The sequence below is a fragment of the Anopheles coluzzii genome, chromosome 2 (assembly GCF_943734685.1).
Source record: "Anopheles coluzzii chromosome 2, AcolN3, whole genome shotgun sequence".
Taxonomy (NCBI): Eukaryota; Metazoa; Arthropoda; class Insecta; order Diptera; family Culicidae; genus Anopheles; species Anopheles coluzzii.
The window spans coordinates 71301629-71321656 of NC_064670.1; the positions used below are offsets into that span (position 1 = coordinate 71301629).

Sequence of the window (20028 nt, forward strand, 5' to 3'; positions counted from 1 at the left end):
GTGAACTTGTGGTGCGTGAAAGCCACAACAGTAATGGTAAGAGCTCTACATCTGGTCTCTAACGCCCACCAGGTCAACTTAAAGGTGGTAGTGACCGATTTACACAGTAGTTGACGGTCATTTGTAATGGAATTTCCGCATTCACCCTCGATGAAGACGAAAACTCGTTTCGCCCGAACCTGCTTAGTGTTGTCCGTGGTACGTGAGCCTCATTTAGTATGTTAATGTAGTTTGTTATAAAACAATCAATACTTCACAGTAGTTATTTACGTGGTGTACATCCCCTACTACGCTGTCGTTCAAGCCGCTACACGTAGTACGCTCTAGTCGACTTGCGTTCATTTGTCGACGGAACGCCGACGAGTTCGAAGCGTTAGTTAGTTAAAATCGGCCTGCAAACATTATTACGAACTACGGCTAGTGGGCTTGCAATTGCCAGTGAAAGTGTTTCAGCATTTGCGATTGTGTGTGAGTGTTTGTGTGCAAAAGTGCACGTGAGCAAGTGAGTTTTTGAACGACTCTGTGTCTGTGTCTAAAGCGTCGGACGATCGAAGATGATGCAGCAAAAGTGCCCGAATATACCAGCGGTGTTTGCTGAGGCGGATGTGTTCATTACCGGGGGTACAGGATTTATGGGAAAAGTGCTTATCGAGAAGTTGTTGCGATCATGTCCCCAGATTGCTCGTGTTTTTGTGCTGATGCGTGCTAAAAGGGGCAAGTCACTCGAGGATCGTCTAAAACTGATCACAGATGGTGTGGTATGTATGCGCTTACAATTCATACCCCCTTTAATGAGTTGCAGTGCAATTTCTATCAGTCATGCTTTGATAAATGTTTCTATTAACGCACACTAATAGCATACTGCTGTATATTTGAATTGATTCTAGCTGTTTGATATGCTAAAGCGCGAGAATCCAGAAGTGCTAAAAAAAATACAGCCGATCGAAGGTGATTGCACGATGTTGAAGTTGGGCATGTCCCCCGATAGCATGGAACGCATGAAAGATGTGCAATTCGTGTTCCACGCAGCAGCTAGTGTACGCTTTGATGATCCGTTGAAAGATGCCATCTTGATCAACACTCGCAGCACACGGGAAGTTTTAGATTGGGCCAAAACACTTCGTAAACTCCGAGCTGTTGTACATGTTTCAACAACATACTGCAATCCGGAGCTGATGCACGTGGAAGAGAAGATCTACCCACCAAAGATGGACTGGAGGGAAGCGATTCGTATGGCGGAAATGTTTGATAACGCTCTCTTGGAAACAGTGAAAGAAAAGTGAGTATTGCGGTTCATGCGAGGAATCCCGTCGCCATTAACCGTTATCAACAATTGTCTAATGATCAATGGGATTCTTTTCGATCGATACAGATTAACGCAGTTTGCCCCAAATACCTACACCTATACCAAAGCACTAGCTGAACAGATCTGCTATGAGTACCGCAACGACATCCCACTCGTCGTTTTTCGACCGTCAATTGTGACCAATACAGAAACTGAGCCCCTCATGGGATGGGTGGATAATTTCAATGGTCCCATAGGATTGCTGCTTGGCTGTGCCTCCGGTGTAGTAAGGACAGGATTGCTCGATCTAGAGAAACGTATCAACTGCATTCCAGTTGACGTAAGCATTAAGGCAATCATCGTAGCTGCCTGGAAACGAGCTACTACAGATGAACAGGGAACACTTCCGGTGTACAATAGTGCCGCGGAGCCTGAGAAGACGATAAACTACGGCACAATGTTGTACGACGGTAAAGTGCTATTCGATCGCACACCTTTGAGCAACATGCTGTGGGCTCCCGGCGGCACTACAACCTCAAATAAGTACTGCTTCTATCTCGTATTTTTCTGTTGTCAATTGCTGCCGGCCATAATTGTGGACACTCTATTGCGAGTTGCCGGGAAGGTACCATTGTATGTATCATGTGACTATCCATATTGTGCTGTGTGTGCTATACATCAAACGAAAACTAATTATCCTTTTTACTCTACATTCCTGCAGTTTGCTGAGGCTGAATCGTAAAATTTTCGACGCACAAGTTTCCCTAAGATATTTCATGAACAACGAATGGGTGTTTAAAACCGAGAATTTCAAGGAGCTTGAGTATACATTAACTGCTGACGATAGGTAAATGTGTTGTAATGGTGCCAGCATGTTGTTGTTGATCTAAATCTTGTTTTTCGTCTCGTTTCGTGCGCTCGACAGAAAGGACTTTTCAACCAACTATTTCGTGCGTGGAATGATGGAGTACTACGAAAGTGCTATTCTCGGCGGCCGGCGATACCTGCTGAAGGAGCCAGATGAAAATATTGCCTATGCATTGAAAAAATACAAGCGTTTACGGGTGTTGAATTATACGCTAAAATTTGCACTATCATTCTTGATTGTGTACTTCATATACAACAAGTACATAGTGTAACAGAAGGATAGACATGTTCTAGATGTGTGCGTACTAGTACTCGGAGATAAAATGATAAAGAATATGTGGATCATATACACCTGTGTTACTTACTATCCTTTTGCATAGATTCACTGAAAATCAAAGAGATCAGCATTGTCATTCACAGTGGACACGCGGCTTGTCTGTGCACGATCATGAAGTATTGGCGTATCTAATAACAAATGACCACTTTCACGGCATGTCTACATTTCAGTGGTTTGTTTAGCAGGGTCAAACATAACAGTTTTAGAATAGCTAATCAATATGCAAAACAGTGTGTGCTTGGCCTATCGTTGCCACTTAAATCAGCAATGAATACACAAGCAGTACAATACATGCGAATGAACCAGACGACGTTTTAAGCGCGATCTGATACGTAAAACTCCCCACAGGCCCAGTGTAAATGTCGCCTCGAAGCACTGTTTAGATTGCACTTTGGTAAGTCATGAATGTGTTAATTTTCGGCAACGGTTTGCTCCAGCTCGGTCCTTTGCCTTGTCGTTACCAGAAGCAAGGAAGTAGAGGTGATGTGTATAGCATTATCTATTTCAAACTTTTATATACTGATTGTAGCAGTGAACGTGTTTTCAGCTGTTTGAAAAGATTCAAAATTGTACGCAATAAACGCAAAAGATGTAAAAAAAAGCTACTGGTAAATTACCAAATTGGTTCCAATTTCAATCAAAATGATGTTGCTGAATGGTTAAAATTGCTCATTGAAGCAATATTTTGATTGCTACTAATGTGTTTATGTAAATATCTGTGTGTTTCGTGGTGTGGTTTAAAAAATATAATTAGCACAAGGAACATGATTGTCACAGCCAGCAGTGCGTAGCAAAGAAGAAGAAATTGAATGTTAGTTTTAGAAAGCATGATGTCATAACTTAGCTCTGGTGTATGAACCGGCTAGGACCAATCATACCTTCGAATGATTGCAAACAATTATCGCCCATCATTTCAGGGGGTGTTTGCCACTGAGGAATTAACAGGAGTCCTACACGTGCAAAAAGTGAAGGCAGAGATGGTGCGAATGAAATGAAATCGTAAATCAATTACGTTTAATTTATTGCACCCATTTTTATACCACCTCTAGCACAAAAAAGCACAACAATTCCTAGGAACACGAGGCAAGCACTCGTTCCGGTGTTATGTGTTGCAAGGTGGTGGTATCAAAAAGAGGAACAGAAAACCGATCAAACTGTGAAAACTTTGCTACGATCTCAAACTGCTCCACGAAGGGCGGATTAAATACAATTTAAAGGATTTACGTTCCAGCGCATCAATCCATCAATCCTGCCTCAAGTTCCGAGAGCGATGACTTGGCTAGCCGAGCGGCTTATGTATGGTTTCTGAAGGGTCTGCAATCTTTTCCATAGCGATAACACAGTTATTCGGGGCAAAATTAGCAAGAACAACAAGAAAGATGAAAAACTTTTGCAAAAGCATCTTTATGTTTTCCTTTTTCACGCTTTGCAAAGTATCGCGAGGGGTATGTTTTATTCCTATTCAAATAGATTATGAGCATCTCACGCGAACTACACTGTTTCCCATGAGGCTTGACCCTCAAAACATGATATTCCCTATCGCGTACACTACGAGGAAGCACCGCAAGCTACACCAATTACATGCTTGCCTTGTTTTTTACGCTCAGAATGGAAAATGATTAATGAAGGGTCTTCCGTAAGGTCAGAAAACAAAAAATAGAGCACAGTTTTGATCAATGAAAGGCGCAGATGAAAGGAAAGACGAACAAAATGACCGAAAAGCAATTTTTATCAAAAACAAAAAGATGAATTCCATTTGAGAAACACTTTACCATGGCCTGTGTTTAGAGGATTTCACTTTCTTTCTTTTTTTCTTAAAAGACGAATTATTTCAGAAAACATTCATTGATGTTATTTTGAGTTTCTTTCCTCAGGTGCATGGTTTGATTTTGAAAAGTTCAAGTTGGTTTGATTATTTACTTAAGATGATTAAGTGAATGCATGAATTTCAAGGTATCAAAATATACTTATGGAAATGATATAGTTGTATGTACAGGTTGTATGCTTATGTACAGGTTGTATTCGAGAAATAGTATTAATGCGGACTGCAAAGAAACCGCTTGAATCGAATTTCGTGGTTTTCAAAAATATTTAATATTAAGTTATTTTTCTTGTAGTTCATAGTCAATGAATTAGCAACGCCGATATACGGACAGCTGGATAAAAGGTACTCGGATAAACATCGTTGCAGAGTACAATTTAATATGAATGTTTCTGTGATTATTTTTACATTATTTTACAAACATGTCCTGATTTTTAAAAATTTTACTTATCTATTAAAAGCATTTTAAATCAAATTCACGGTAAATATTTAATTTCAACACTACATTTCGACCCTCGATTAAATTGTATAAACACTTTTCCCAAAGGAATATGCTATACGCGAAGACTCAAGACAAGCTAATATGCTCGATTCCGTACAACGGTTTATATCGGATAATTGCTGTACTGCGTATCGCGGAGACTACCTGTACTCGCATTAAATTGCATTATTCGGCACTACACATTTGTGTTTGCTGCTGACACACTTTTGGCCACCTGCAGTCGTCTCGAGACAAAATGGAGAGATATTTTATATTTATTTGTCCACCAAATTGGTATTATTTGCTTATTACCACACTCGTTGCACGGTTGTACGGAGAGTGTAAAGCGACAGAATCACCCCTCTGCCGACACCAACTGTACAAGAGGTATGGAGCGAGGCGTTGAAAGAAAAACAAAAAGCATTACTAAAGTTGGAAGTAGCCGCGGCTTCCGTTTAACTTTATTAGTGCCGTGTAATGCTGCTTAGTAAACAAAGCAATCAGTGGGGTTCTTTTTTTATGATGGGCAAGCGAAGTACCCAGCTCATATGAATGTGGTAAACGAACTGGGTTAAAACTGTACGGCTAGCTGGAACACTACGCTCGCCACGTAATTTGAGGCTAATTTCGCTGGAAGGTAGAAGTTTGTTTCGGCAAACTGCACGAAACAAACAGACCAAGTGTGGGATGTGCAATATATTTATGAGCAGAGTAAAAATGAGCAATGCTGAATCGGTATGTATGAATAGGGTGAACTTTGTTTGTGGAGCAGAGATTCGTATACCGAACTATGCAATAAACCCGTGCTTTGCAACGTGAAATGGTGAATGCAATGAAATGGAAGCTACTTTTGTAAAGATAAACAATCATTTCAAATATCCTGCTAGCAATGTTTTGATGATATTTTGTATGTGCAATCCTGCAATCAAATTTTGTAAAAATGAATTGGATTTAAAATTACAAAAGTTTTTATTTAAAGCTGATATCGGCGCTTGGACACAAAACAAACCAAATGGTAACAATTGTGTCAAAACGTAAGCTTTATACCTTTTATTTTAACTTTTTGAATTCGCCTGGAATAGTAAAAAAATATAGTTTACCAAACGAAACCTGGCAAATTGGTCTTTTTTCTTAACAAAAAACTCTAACCAACAGTTATATTGGCATTCCCATCGATTGTTTTGCAACTGTTTATGTATGTTTTTGTGAACCTTATGGAGGAAAAATCATAGCTTTGCTCTTTATAATTCTTATTTACAGTTATTTATAAACAATTAGAACAATACTAAGTTTTTTTTAGTGATGAAGAGAATTGCTTTTTGTTGCTGTTGAAAAGCTTTTTGGCAATAATTAGCAAATGTTGCAGCATTTTGATGCAGTCATGGGCACGCGCCTTATCATGATTTAGTTTATTGTCAATTTTATCTTTAACGGCAGCATTTGGTGAATCGGTAATAAAATGAAGCCAACGGGTAGCCTGTAAAGTGGCTAAAACTTCCTACGGTTTTACTTATGCTATCGATCTGCAATATTTTATGCAATAGCAAAAATTGATCAAAATAAATGAAAAAGGGGAAAAACAAAAAAAAAGAAAGCAGAACAAAAAAGATTACTTTTTTGCATTCAGAATCACATCTATACTCCCATAATGGTAAAGATAAACTTAATAAACGTTAAAGATACCGTAAATACCATGAAGTGCGTAAAAAATATAAGAACAAAAATTAAAAATAAAAATTAGACGGATTTTATCCATCCACTCGTACAAAATTGGTTTTGTAATCATGTTATATTAAACTAGAGAATGTATAAAATGTGTTATGAATTCAAAAAACAGCCAGCAGGTCCAAAAATAAACAATGAAACCAGAGTGATTGTCAAAAACAACCTTCTTTGCACACAACCAGCGATCAAAATTGCACACAAGCAATTGCGAAACAAATGGTCCGTTGGTTGGTGGTGTGTTTTATGCACAAGCAGAAAATAAGTAAACACCAAATATAACCGACCACGGAGCTGGTGATTACTATTCGCCCACGGCTTTAGACATTAATAGTGGTACTCTTCTAGAAAGGAACAGCAAAAACATGAAGTTTTTAAGGTCGGTTCAATTTACGTTTATATTTCTTTACATAATGCATTACTGCCAGCACTGCTTCGGATGGTTTGTAGATCTAGAAAGGAGCAAGAGCTTGTTAAATGAGCAAGAGAAAAATGATAATAATTTCAAATTATCAGCCAAGACGTGCCGCTTCAAAGGTGCACACTGATGTTCGTCTCAAAGTGGTGCTTAAGTTTTAATTTGAATTGTAATTACGATCGGTCACCCTGCATCTTACGAGATTCCTAGCGGCAGTACAAACTAGGCTTCAAACTGTGTCGATATTTGTTTTCTTGTAACAACGAACGTATATTAAATATAATCACGCGACTTTTGTCTTACCCATAAGCTAGCAAGATATGCTGGCCCCTAGCACGTGGAAGCAATAAGTGTCATCATAAGAATTCTTTAAAATGTATTCACTCACAGCATTTCCGCAAACATTTCCTCAAAAGTTTTGCGACAAAGTTTAGATGTGTGTTGGTATACTTGGTTGCGCAAAGATTGAATTTAGCGCTATTGTTGCATTTTATTTGTAAGGATGACGAATGATACAGAGCTAAATGTAGACTAATATCAATGTGTAATGTACATCATTTTATTATTTATCCATCGGCTAGCGTATTGTAAAATTTGCAAAAGTACATTTTTTACACATTAACCACGCCTTTGTTCTTTAAAGTTCATTATGGAAATATATACATTCCACTTTAATATGTTTAGTAGAATGCTTAGAACAAGTATTGTTAACCATAGGTTTGCCAGATCGAAAATATTATATACTACACAGACGGCGAGTCTCTGGCGGTCAAGGGATGTATTTTTCAAAAGAATCCATTAGCGACCATTTTTTCATCTATCCCACCAGCTTTTGTGCTCATTTTAAATACTTCCTACTCCACCGATTCCTTCCCCGCTTTGCTTTCTGGCATTGTGTGAAGCAGTCCCGCATTGCAATGGCAATATTTGACCCGTGGATAGTGCAACTTGGCAATTACGCTACGATTACACTCTTTGTTCTTAATGGTGCCAAATTTGGTCTGCATTCTTTTGAAATAACTTTCCATTCCAGGCCGCAAGGGATGGGTTTTAATTTATCTTTTCCAGTGTTCTAACCTTGACAAGAGTGACATCCAACCCGGCCAAGCGACATAATCCGATCATGGAACAGACATTATTAGTCATGCAATGACGTAGAGTGTAACCCGATCGAGCCGTTGGTGGCGACAGGGCCGACTTCTTTTGTGTAGCAACGACGCAAAACGAATGGACAAGGAGAGATGAGCCACATCACACGATGACCCATACCTTTCTTTCCATGAGTGATGGTTACGTCCATATGCTACTGCGCGCTTCGGGAAACAGCGAAAATTACTCACCCACCATATTCATCCATAACGTGCGTGTTTGATAAGAGGGAAAATAAAACAATCGTATCGCATTACTTGGATGGTGATTGTTCCAATGATGACGAGCAATATCACTTCAGCATTCGATCTAGCAGCTGTCAAAGCTGGCCCCCGGCCATGGAGGGCTAATAAATTAGAAAATTGATTTACAACACCCGAAACACCCAAAACCTGATCCGGTGCGATTTTCATGCGTACTAATTTTCCAGAAGAAAATCTTATCGTTCCCAATAACGGGCATGGCAAGGATGATTTATGATTGACCTGGAAAAGGAAATTCGATTTCAGTTCTCGCGAAATGATAACGGCCCGCCAGAAAATCCATGATACAGTACAATTTGAAGCAACCTATCCCTACGATTTCGTGCTGCAAATTAGTATGTGTCACGTACATAGCGAAATGGTATATTTTAGAGTAAACACGATGGCTCGTGCGAATTCCATTTAAATATTCTTGGGCGCTCTCATATGCTAGTATTACGAAAGGGTGACTGAACTAAGTCGTTTTTAGCGCTACGCATAGATGAGTTCGTTTGAGCAATTAAGTTAGACGCTTAACTGGCGAATATGGTAACCATTTGTATTTTTGTAGTATTATTTTTTAGAATAAAAACCCCTCATGATCAAATCGACGACTCACGAATGAGAAGAGCGAACAGAATAATACATACTTACGCAGCACAGTAAATAAAAGTTATTGGAAAAAAACAAAGCTGATGTTACTTAAACGCGGTTATACTTAAGTGCGATATATAAAGCACAAGCTGATTGAGCTTGTTTGTCATATCGTGCGCCTAGACGAACTAAAACAAATAACTTTTTACCAGAAAACAGACTCCTAATACCTTGATACACATGGTATGATGTATATTTGCATTATTCTTTGTTTTGATCTGCCGATTGACCAAAAACGGGTTTTGTTGAATACTGTGCCCCTCACTTTTCTGCGCTAGTATGATTACGAGCTGCAAGCTTTGCAGGAAAAAGGTTATCCATTCCGAATAAACAGATGGTTTTTATTAAGCTGTTAATACTTAGCTATTGGTAAACAGTTTTAACTTATAAAGATGTCTCAATATACAACTACATTTTATACATCTCTTATTACTTTCTATGACTCCACGGCGAACTGTCTACGGCCACAATGATCCACTTAGTTCGATGAGTAGGACATTTAATGAGGTGAATCATTTGTTCAATTTCTGCAATACGTTCCAATCTTTCAAAAATAGCTTAAAACATGGGTTTTAACGGTTAACACATTTCTATGTGATTGATACGTGATGTCCTATCTTACATTAGATTAGAAACTAAGATCATTCTCCTGGATCCTTGTTATCCATTGAATGTAACGAATAAATAAATAAATAAATAAATAAATTATTCCCCATTTATTCATTTATTAACCTAAAATGCCAAATGCCTGATGGTGATGGTTAGTCAATAAGGAAAATGGTTCATGTATTAAACACTATTTTGTTAATTTTGATAATAATAATAATAATAAAAAATTGTTCCTAATGATAAACTTTTAATGTTTAGCCAGAAATGCAATAATGAGACTACCCAGAGATTTTAATATCACAAAAATGGAATTGGAAGACATTTTAGTATAAAATATTGGACAAGATGTTCGTCGATATAAAAAGGAAATAAAAATGCACGGAATAGGGGTAGGTCAGCATATTGTCTTTTATTGAACATTATAATTTAAAGCAGACTTGCGTCAAACTCATCTGTTTGGCGGGCACTTGCTAACCTGAAAATTTCGTGTAATGAATTTGCGTGTCGCAATATCTATCTCGAAAATCGATGATAAAGGTGTTCCATTTCGAATATAGACTTGATTAATCATAACTTCATAGCGTCGTGGACCACATACAGAACCCTCAGGAGGCCGCATGCGTCCCGCGGGCTGCCAGTTTGACATACCTGATTTAAAGAATTGATAACGTTCATAAATGTCGCATATATAATTTTCACCCTACCCTGTAACTATTAAGTAAAAGTGTAGCATTAGAGAACTATTTTTCATTCGCATTTTCACTATCAGAAAATTGATGCAGGTGTCAAAAAGCTAACGAAAAGAAATATTGTCCCGTCTGCACATTTTCCAGCTCAATCAATTTCCGGGTTTTCCACTTCTTTCCGCCTTATTTCGCTAGGAGCAATTTTATGAACGACAATCTCGAAACGAATGCGATGAGATTACTTCATACCGCTTAAGCTGTGCAGCAAGAATCACGGTTTGTGTGGCTCTTTGCTGCACTTTAGCTTCGAGCGAGTCATTTGCACCACCAGCGTCATCATCTAGCGAAAACCGTCCGGTTGGGCATCAACCAAGTTCCATTTCCGCCAGAAGTGGAATCTGGTAAGTTTTTCAATTTTGAACTTTTTTGCTCCTACTTCCTACCACCAACGCTGCGTGAAATGATGGATGGCCACGGGTAGCCCACGGTTGTAACCGATCCGAAGGGCAACACAATCGCAGCATAAATCCCTGCGCTGGGACGGAAGCATTCGTTTGAAACTGAGTAAGTGTATGAGAATTCACGTACTTCCCTTTCCCAACAGCATCTTTCACTACACACACACACACACACACACACACACACACACACATACACACATTTTTCATCACTTGTAAAAGTCCTTCGTAGCTAGTGTGCTGTCTCATGTTGCTTCTCAAAGGAATTGGTGAGTACGTGTTGATAGCGCAAAGTGAGTAGTTGATCAATTTATCCATTTCGGATCGAACGAATGATGCGCTATATTGCCTATGGATGTGACTGCAATGCACGGAACAGGTATTCCCAACAGTCTCTTTTGAGGTTAGTCTTTTGTAGAACTTACCCGTCACGTAGCTTTCACGCTTGCTCCCATTGGAGTTTGTTCTTCGAATTCAAATTCGAATGTGAGGATAAGCAAGGGTTGTACCTATACTTGTTTTAGCATGATTAACCTCACACAAAAACATGGTTTGCTCGATACAACGCAACGCAACGAATTGGCATTGCAACCGTCATTTCATCCTACCAGTAAATCATTAAAATTTTCTTATCAAGCTTAAGAGTTTGTTAAGTTTAATTAAAGTCAATAAACTATAAAAAAAAACAAAGAAAAGTATGTATGACATACATGTGACATTGCTACTTGAGGACCTTGGGAGTTCGTATACCGTTACGATTCAAATTATGGGCAGCTTTTAACTCCGGACATTCATGATGTTTTAATTTAATTTCTTCATATTTTGTGCCTGGCCAGGCCGCTTTTAAATGTTTAGATGATTGCCATGATGTAGTAGAATCAATTAAAAAAAAAGTCTGACCTCACGTAGGCTCTGTTGTCATGGTAAATAAATATATTCTGTCGGGTAGTTCTCCATCGGAGGCTTTCTTGGCAGATTTGCTTAAAGCCTACGCCGGTGTAATTTCTTCTAAATCTGGATACATTGAAATACATCAGAGTCCATTGTAGAGGTTCCTTTAACGTTAAAGGAACAGCGTTTTATCAAATGGTGCTCTGATTTTTATTGTAACACGTTTTTAATTCTGTCCAGGATTCGCAAGATATTTTTTTACTTTGTTGTAGATTCTGGACAGCCGAAGAAAATTGTGATTAATCGCAAAAAATAGCAGCGATAATTACAAGATAACAAAGATACAGTGATAATAATAAAACAACGATATTTGAAGATAGATGTGACAAATGCCTTAATAATGTCCGTATGGGGAAGATCGTCAAATCGCGCAGCAGTACCTCGGTAAAATGTATCTACGAGTACAAGAAAACAGCAATACCCAAACCTCGTTGTCAATAAGATCGTCCGCCCTATCGATCCAGGAGGACACTGATCCTCATAATTGGGTGTCCGGACCATAGAATAAGTTAAAAACAAAAAAAAAGGTGTGTAGTGTGTGTGTGTGTGTGTGAAAGTGAAACTTATTGACGAAATTTCGTGACTGTCCAGTATTTAAATGAAAACGTCCATAATATGAAACATGAAATCGAAACAGTCCGGAATAGAACCTAAGTGCCGTTGAAAATTTTATGAGTTTTTGCGATTTTTCGAGTAAAATCATGAGAAATCTTAATTATTTTCTCAAATTAAGAAGGTTTGTTTCAGTACACTGAGCTATACAAAGTTTTGGCCGATTAAGTTTTGAATTAGTAAGAAAATACTCCATGCCAAAAATGTCCTATGTGTCCGTAATTCGATGCAATACGGTATATCAATTAAAATCAGCATAAAATATTTAACAGCCTCAACAAACCCCACTTTTACGACCACAATACCAACTAATGAGAAAAAATCAAACTAAATACTGAAAGTCATTTACAACTTTTAACCTGTGGTGAAACTAGCTTCTCAGTCAATTTTGAAGAAACTAGGATTGCTCATTCATAATTCAGTGCAATTAACTTAGTTACAATCTTTAGTAACAGATTTGGTTGAATAGGATGAAGATAAAATACACTGAAAGTAGTTCTTGATTATACACATCGAAGATTAGTTAATTAGGTATCTGCTACTTACTTGCAGGTAAGAAAATTGTTGCTCAAGTTTTAAAAGGTTTAAACATTCTTCGAATAACACGAATACGATCAATGTAAAATATGCTACAATAACTAATTATAATAACTTCTGCTTATATTTGAAAATATTATTTTTTTACCGTTATTGAGAAGTGATATAATATATCTTTTATCTGTTTCGTGTCAATTTTCCTGTCCTGTGATACATAGGTACGGAAATCAATAAATACATGTAATAAGTACAACAAGTACAACGTGGATTCACATAACAGGGACACACAGTTGTTCAAACCAATTAACCTCATTGATCAAGTTATAAGTGTAATTTAATCTAGGTTTACCAATTTTTCTACTGAAATTTCATACATACATGCGCTCACCATTATTTTTGGGAAGTTTATATACTGTATGCAACAAAGAAGAGGTGAGAATGTTTTCAAATGAACTTTTTTGAATATAACTACGATTGCACATAATTTATTTTAATTTATTTACAATTTCCAACGCAACGCGGCAACTGTAGCTGTATTTTTATCGTACAATCTCGGAACCAACAAAGCCTTTTATCGTATAACGAAATCGTGCCGACTGAAAACAACCCCCAAAGTCCCGCGTATTCTCAAAGAGCGTTCTTAACTGATTGTCATTTTTATTGACAAGCACCAGCTGTATGGAAGTGTTGTTGAAGGCCACAGCCGACTAATGTCTCATTTTGCCTCTATTCTCGAGCGTCGTCGCAGCAGGCCGTTGGAATAACAGCGAAGGATTCTCTGTCAACACTTTGGCGACAGTCGCAGATGCCGCGTTGAAGTGGCCGAACAATTTAATTCGATTTTTCAATTTGATAAACTTTATGAATAGCTTCCATCAGTTTACTTACAGCCCAAGTGAACATGTTGAGAGTGCACGACAACTGGGAACATAATTTCGTTTAATACATTGAACAGACCCCCAAAATCAAAGGTTCTAAGAAATGCGCGACTAATTCGTTTAATTCGCTTCAACACCAATCAAGGGCCTGCACTACCGAAGCCGCTTAGGCATTCTGTTGGTGGGCAGCATGTTTATATGCTTGTTTACTACTTTTGTTGGTTGATGGTATGATCAACCGTGCACGAAATAGCACGACCTGTTAATAAACGCTTATTTGCATTCGTTCTGGTTTCTGCGTTCAAACAAACGTGAATCTTAATTGAATCCCTTTTTACAGTTGGCCTAACCTTTGTAAAATTTGGCATCATTGTAGTGTTTTGAGGGTTTCAGTTTTTTGTTTTAAGTGACTACAATAAATCTCGAAGATCTGTGTATAATTTTGATCCATTTTGTTTGCAGTGAGGGTAAATTAAACGACAACTGAATTAACATAAATTAAAACCACCCAAAAGCTTATTTATGTTCTGCCGAGTGTGGCGCCAGTATTTTTTAAATACTGCTTTGTTGCATCGCTTTTTGTATGAGACGATGGGTGATCTAGACTCAATTAGCAGAACAGTGCGAAAACCCCTAACGACCCATGGCATGAGTTTTCCAGATTTCACGAAACGTCTAGCATGACACATTTCTGCAAGTGGCATCATCGCAGCCAAACATTCGCTTAAGCTTGCCTACGAATCATCCGTCTCCGTCTCTTGTGATGTTACGATAAAAGCACTGTCAACCATGGTGTAAGAGAAGTGTCTACAATGACATGAAAATTGTCCGGTCAAAATGAAACAACGAATGGTATGGAATCCTTTTAATTCGAAGGTCCTCATTTACCTTCGCCTGACAGATAAGGCTTCAAAGGAAGGAACTGTGATGGCGACAGGCCTGCCAGAGAGTCGCGTATTACACACCATTAACACAACAACTGGACCGGAGTAGTATCTCTTGCTCGCTAATTAAATTATTCATTCCATAACCAGCAACAAACGCCATCGAGCCGCAGCAATAGATCACAAAAATTGAATTATAGCTAATGGCAAATGATAGATAGGTCTTGCTCTCCATTGCAAAGCATTGAATTTCAATTTAACTTTTGTGTCACAGTATTTATCAACGGTTGTTTGTACAGTATATAATCAAATCAACCGATACAGGCATTCCAAAATTTCCAAATTCGTTTGGTGGGGGAGGGGATTTGGAGGGGGTGATTATCGGTGATAAAAAAAACACGCAATCTTTGACTTTCATTGGCGAGCATCAAAGAAATAAATGAAACTTCAACAGAAACCGTTTCTAGTTTACGCTTCATCAAGCACATGATTCTTTAAATCGTGTATCCATACGATTATCCTCTTAAATAAATACACTGACCATTTATTTAGCTCAAAGGAATAATTGTACGTCATCCATTAAACGGTGCGTGACATGGTTTTTTTTCAGTTGCAAATACCCTTGTTCCTAAAATCGTAGCCGATTTGTGAAAAGTACTGTAACATAAATTGTGCTTTTTACAAGGTCCTTCATAGAACATTACAAACCTCTAAAAACATTACATTTGAAGTAAAAATGATGCAAAATTATTATAATCCACTTCACCCTTGAAAAGCCACGTATTGAATTATAACATACTTTATTTAACATTAAAATAATTAAAGCATTAATTGGGGTGGTCCCGTGGTACACAGTTTGTTAACAACGTACCCGTCGTGGGTTCAAGCCTAGAATGTATGTAGTATGAAAACAGCACGAAACGAAACAACAACCACTCACCTTTGTACCTGGCTTTGTACTTTATGTATGGCAAATCAATACTTTGCGTAGCACGTTTTAGTTTTAGCTGCACTTAAAATAAAAACCCCCAACTTCCACTGTACAAACCAATCACTCTCATCTGTTCACTGTAATTCAGCGGTGTGGCACACACAATTAGCAAGGACAATGCCATCATGTACTGCTGGTGCACTTTACAATACGAAACACAAACCAACACACACACGCACAAGGTTGACTTACACTGAAGTAATCTTGTCTGAAGGATGCGTACTAGTTTGCTAAACACATCGACCAATCATTATCATTCTCTGCGATGTTAGTTGCACAAACAAAACGGACGCACACACACCTACAATCAATCGAAGAAGATCTAAATTTCAGCGTGAAAAGCATTGATTTCTTTCGATAATACACAATTCAGATGCACTTCACTGACGATTGAATCGAACGGCTTCCGCACTAATTACAGACTTTGGCGTGACAGCAGTGGCATACTTGGATCCGCTTTCATCAATGCCAACTAGATCACACTCACGACGGTTGCATTGGAAATGGGCTTGGGTGATGGAAATTTCGAATGACTGTAACGGCTACCAGCACGCACTCGCGATACTCAGCACAAAAGGCGTGTACGTGTGTGATAGCCTCCACTCGTGGGGACTGCCGTCACGAAACTGAGACCATCGCAGCGAACCAGCGGCTCCAAAGGCCAGCATCCAATTGCGACGGAAAGACAACAGCCCGTGTTCGCCATACGCATGCTCACCACATTTCTCCTACGCGACTACAATAAAGCCGATGAATGAAAGCGTTCACTTCACAGTGCACAGCATCGGCAGCGTGGCGGGAAACGGAGCAAGCACTGTGCACACGTTGTGCATACGGATGCTTGTAAGCGGCTGTTCTTGCGGAGTTCTCTAGCCTCGAGCAAAAGAAATATTCATGCGACTGGTTGGTTTGCTGTGCTAGCCTTCACCTTGCAACAGGATGCAGGATTGAAATGTGTGATTTCCTCGTAATGTGCAATGACTGCACCTCCCTTGCACACCTGTTGCTAGCTAAGGGAGCAAGCCAACCCCCGGCATTGCCGTGATTGTCGCCGTCGCCCTGCACGGGGTGGTTATTGAGTTAGAGGTAAATTAGTATCGCGCCGCCATCGCTAACGAGGCGACCATCATCGGAACAGACGTGCATACCGACTTCATACACCGGCGGCAACTGCTCTTGTAGGCAATGAGCCGAGGAAAGGAAATTGGTTTTGCATACGAAATTAGCCGCCAATCGGCCTGGGTGCACCTCAAAAACCGCCCACACTCGCGGACGGTTATTGTTTGGAGCGTGGAACAACAATCGGTGCCTATAATTTGACATCGACTCCGACTAACCTTTGACACACCATCGCGTTAGTGTGCATCTCGTGCGGCAAACTTTGAGGAGTGGATGTGTTTGCACCATGTTGGGCGCACATTTCAATAGCTATAGACATAATCAATAACATGGATAAAATATTAACGGCAGAACACGACAACGAAGCTTAGAAAGGAAAGGATCGCGGCTGCAAGCTTTTCGGATTCTATTCATTTAAACACAGCACAAGGTAAGCATGTTTGGGTGCATAACACAATTTATTTAGCAAAGAAAAGCAATTCTTTCGTATCTGTTGGTCATAAGCTTAAAAGAGTGGTAGCATGTTACTAAATTAAACTGGTGGTGGTGGTGGTGGTGGTGGTTGTGTTGTGGCTATTGAAATGGTTTATGCGACAAACTTTGCCCAGTGATGGAATTTGCTTAATGAACATCATCTGAACGAAGTTAGTCGCATAACGATGTGTAGACTCGCGCTTCTTCGTCGATATAGAACTGTTTTGATCAAAGTAACACTCGCCCATCGGCTTGAACTTGAACGATCCTCGCTGCTAATGGATATGTCGACATTAAAGTACAACTACTGTGATATGATCTATAACTCAGATCACAGCAGAAGTTCCTTCAATATTGACACCCTAGTTCCTTACTCTACTTTCTAACTTTAAAAACAATACACACGCGCACACACAGATATACGATTTCAACTTCAAGCACTGTCCTGCACGTTGCACCTCGTCTCGTTCCATCGGTGCCTGAAAGTGCAAAGTTAGTAGGTAACTACTGCTGTGATATGGGCGATAACGCTTTACTGTTCACATATCACACCGGGAGTTCCTTCAGACTTCAAACACTTGATAATTTCTCTCTTCCTCTCTCTCTCTCTCGCTGTCTCAAACGAACCTATTCTTTCTTCTCTACACGCACTGGTCTTTTTCTTGTTTTGCACTGACGATTTTTTCAACGATTTAGGATACGAGTGTTCGGTCTAGTCACTTTTTGTCAATTCAATCACAAGCGACTACTCCGACATTCGCCCTAAGCCGTGAGCCGGGACGTGAAACAATGAACCTCACACGATCGTCACGTACTGTACTCGATCTCCAGAAACACACTGACTCAACTATCGGTGATCGGTGCTCGGCTTTCTTCTGCTGATCGGAGGTGCTGTTGCAATACTGTTCAACCATCAACTGATAGCATAAGCATAATTGCCCTCACCTTATATATGTGACCATTTTCAATATCCAGGCTAGCAAATCCATCCAGCGCCGCGCACCCGGTTGTTGTCGTTAACCGGGCGGGCATTCCTCCCCCCTCCCCCCACGAACTGGAGGGTACATGCCCGGGTACGGGGTAAAACTGATGACACTATAGGAGCAGTCGGTTTTGACCGTTGGCAGTTTCGTCAAGGTAGTTTTTCATCAACACAAAACACTAGATAGAACCACGGCCCAACCAGGGGGTTCACCAACAGCTCTGATTATGACAAAACTGCTACCGTTGCAAGTTACTGTCGCTTCTTCTTAATGTTTCTGTAACCGTTGGTGGTAGTTGGTAGTAAAGAAGGAAGCTCACTGCCCACTTTTTGTATGTTGTCCTCTCTTAAACAAGGCGTCGACACATTGGGGTAGAAATAAAACGTCCGTTAAAACTCACGGCTGCACAGCTATGGGGGAACGCAGGGTAGGCGCAGCCTAGGCGTTTGTACGGCGCATAAAAACACGTAAAGCTGAATGTGTTCAAAACTGCTCCAGGTAGCGGCCGTGCATTTTTGTCGCGAAATGGTAAATGTTTTAATTCCACCACGCTTGGTTTTTAAAATCAACGCTTACTGCGGGTAAAGAGGTAGGTAGTGCCAACAGTCTAAGCTGAGGTAAGCTTATTTTTCTGCAGAATTGTTTTGCACCCATCGCAGTAGGTCAGTAGGGATAATTGTTTTAATTTGTACGATGGTGTTTTAGCTGCATTCTCAGTTTTATATGTACTGGTTGACCCAAATCGCAATGGGCGTTTCTAACGAACTTTTCCTACACTCTTTAAATAAAGCAACGCGTTAGGTGTATCGTATAAAATGTATTTTTTTTTTCAATGTACCCTAAATGTTTGAACGGCCCAAAAGGCTGCACGCCCCAAAAAATATTTCACTTTGCAAATAATTTCAAATTTTAACTAAAGATTATTTTAAACAGCGATAAAATTTGCATAAGAGATAATTTTTTAAATGCATAATTATAAGGAAAAGCATAATGGTTGGGTGTACAGTCTTTCCCCGAGTTATGCGACACTCGAGTTACGCGAATTTTTATTTTTGACAGTTCAGATGTCAAATCAGTTCAATTTTCTCCATCAATTGTCAAATGAAAAATAATTAACAACATTTCCAAAGTTTTAAATCACTAAAAAGTCAGAAATAAGCGAATTTTCTACATCAATTGCATCAAATAAGTAATAAATTACATACATGAACTAAATTCAATAAAAAATCATGATAAATAAAGTATATTTTTGCTGTAAAACGTGATATTCGACTTACGCGAATGTCTTCAGAACGCCTTATTCGCGTAACTCGAGGAAAAACTGTACAACAAACTTTTTAGAAGATTTTGGCAACCGAAGGGATGCATGGTATATTGTAGTTTTGTGCTATTCGATCGAGGCTTCTTGCGCCAAACAGCTTAATTTTCCAAAGCCTACTGAGGGAGTTTAAAAACACACTTCTTTCTTCGTAATTAGCACCATGTGCTGCGCAATTATCTAATCTGGCAATAGCAAAGGGAAATAGCATCACCGAAGGTCGTCCGAAAAAGTTGTGAAATTTATTCTCTCGAGTGTCGTCTTCAAATGTGTCTGAAATAGAAGTGTGCGAGAAAAAAAGAGTCCACAGTGTTAAGATGAAGTAAAATGCAGCACACCCATCACTGTGTGCGTGATTCTCAAGTGGGCCAACTTTTGAGGTCTGATTTTGACAGCTAAGTAAAACGCTTTGTCCCGAACTTCCATTCTCCAAAGGGATGCAAGTTAAAGACGAATATTTCGGTGGTGTACAGTTCGAGCTTTGCCGTATAACAACATCCGACCAACGAACCACCGTTCGTACGGCCATTACACAGCGTTGTGCTTGCGGA

At 39.3% G+C, this 20028-nt stretch overlaps 2 protein-coding genes across 3 annotated transcripts in view; one reads left to right on the forward strand and one right to left on the reverse strand.

Annotated features, from left to right (window-relative positions):
• LOC120950561 (uncharacterized) overlaps window positions 1-16255 on the reverse strand; it is a 65732-nt gene extending 49477 nt beyond the window's left edge. The window contains exon 1 of one of the 2 annotated variants that reach the window (XM_040368690.2): window positions 15533-16255. The gene's annotated coding sequence lies outside the window, so the exon portion shown is untranslated. The remainder of the gene's footprint in view (window positions 1-15532) is intronic. The other variant, XM_040368693.2, reaches the window with a different exon arrangement.
• Window positions 27-2499, forward strand: LOC120950562 (fatty acyl-CoA reductase wat-like). Its single transcript, XM_040368694.2, has 5 exons — window positions 27-758; window positions 888-1279; window positions 1373-1918; window positions 2007-2132; window positions 2211-2499. The coding sequence occupies exons 1-5, from the start codon at window positions 555-557 to the stop codon at window positions 2422-2424; spliced, it is 1482 nt and encodes a 493-aa protein (XP_040224628.2). The 5' UTR covers window positions 27-554; the 3' UTR covers window positions 2425-2499.
• Window positions 16256-20028: the final 3773 nt, after the last annotated feature.

Coding starts and splice junctions, on each gene's coding strand:
- LOC120950562 (XM_040368694.2), top strand. CDS start 555: ATGATGCAGCAAAAGTGCCCGAATATACCAGCGGTGTTTGCTGAGGCG. Junction 759..887: donor AACTGATCACAGATGGTGTG/GTATGTATGCGC, acceptor AATTGATTCTAG/CTGTTTGATATGCTAAAGCG. Junction 1,919..2,006: donor GTTGCCGGGAAGGTACCATT/GTATGTATCATG, acceptor ACATTCCTGCAG/TTTGCTGAGGCTGAATCGTA.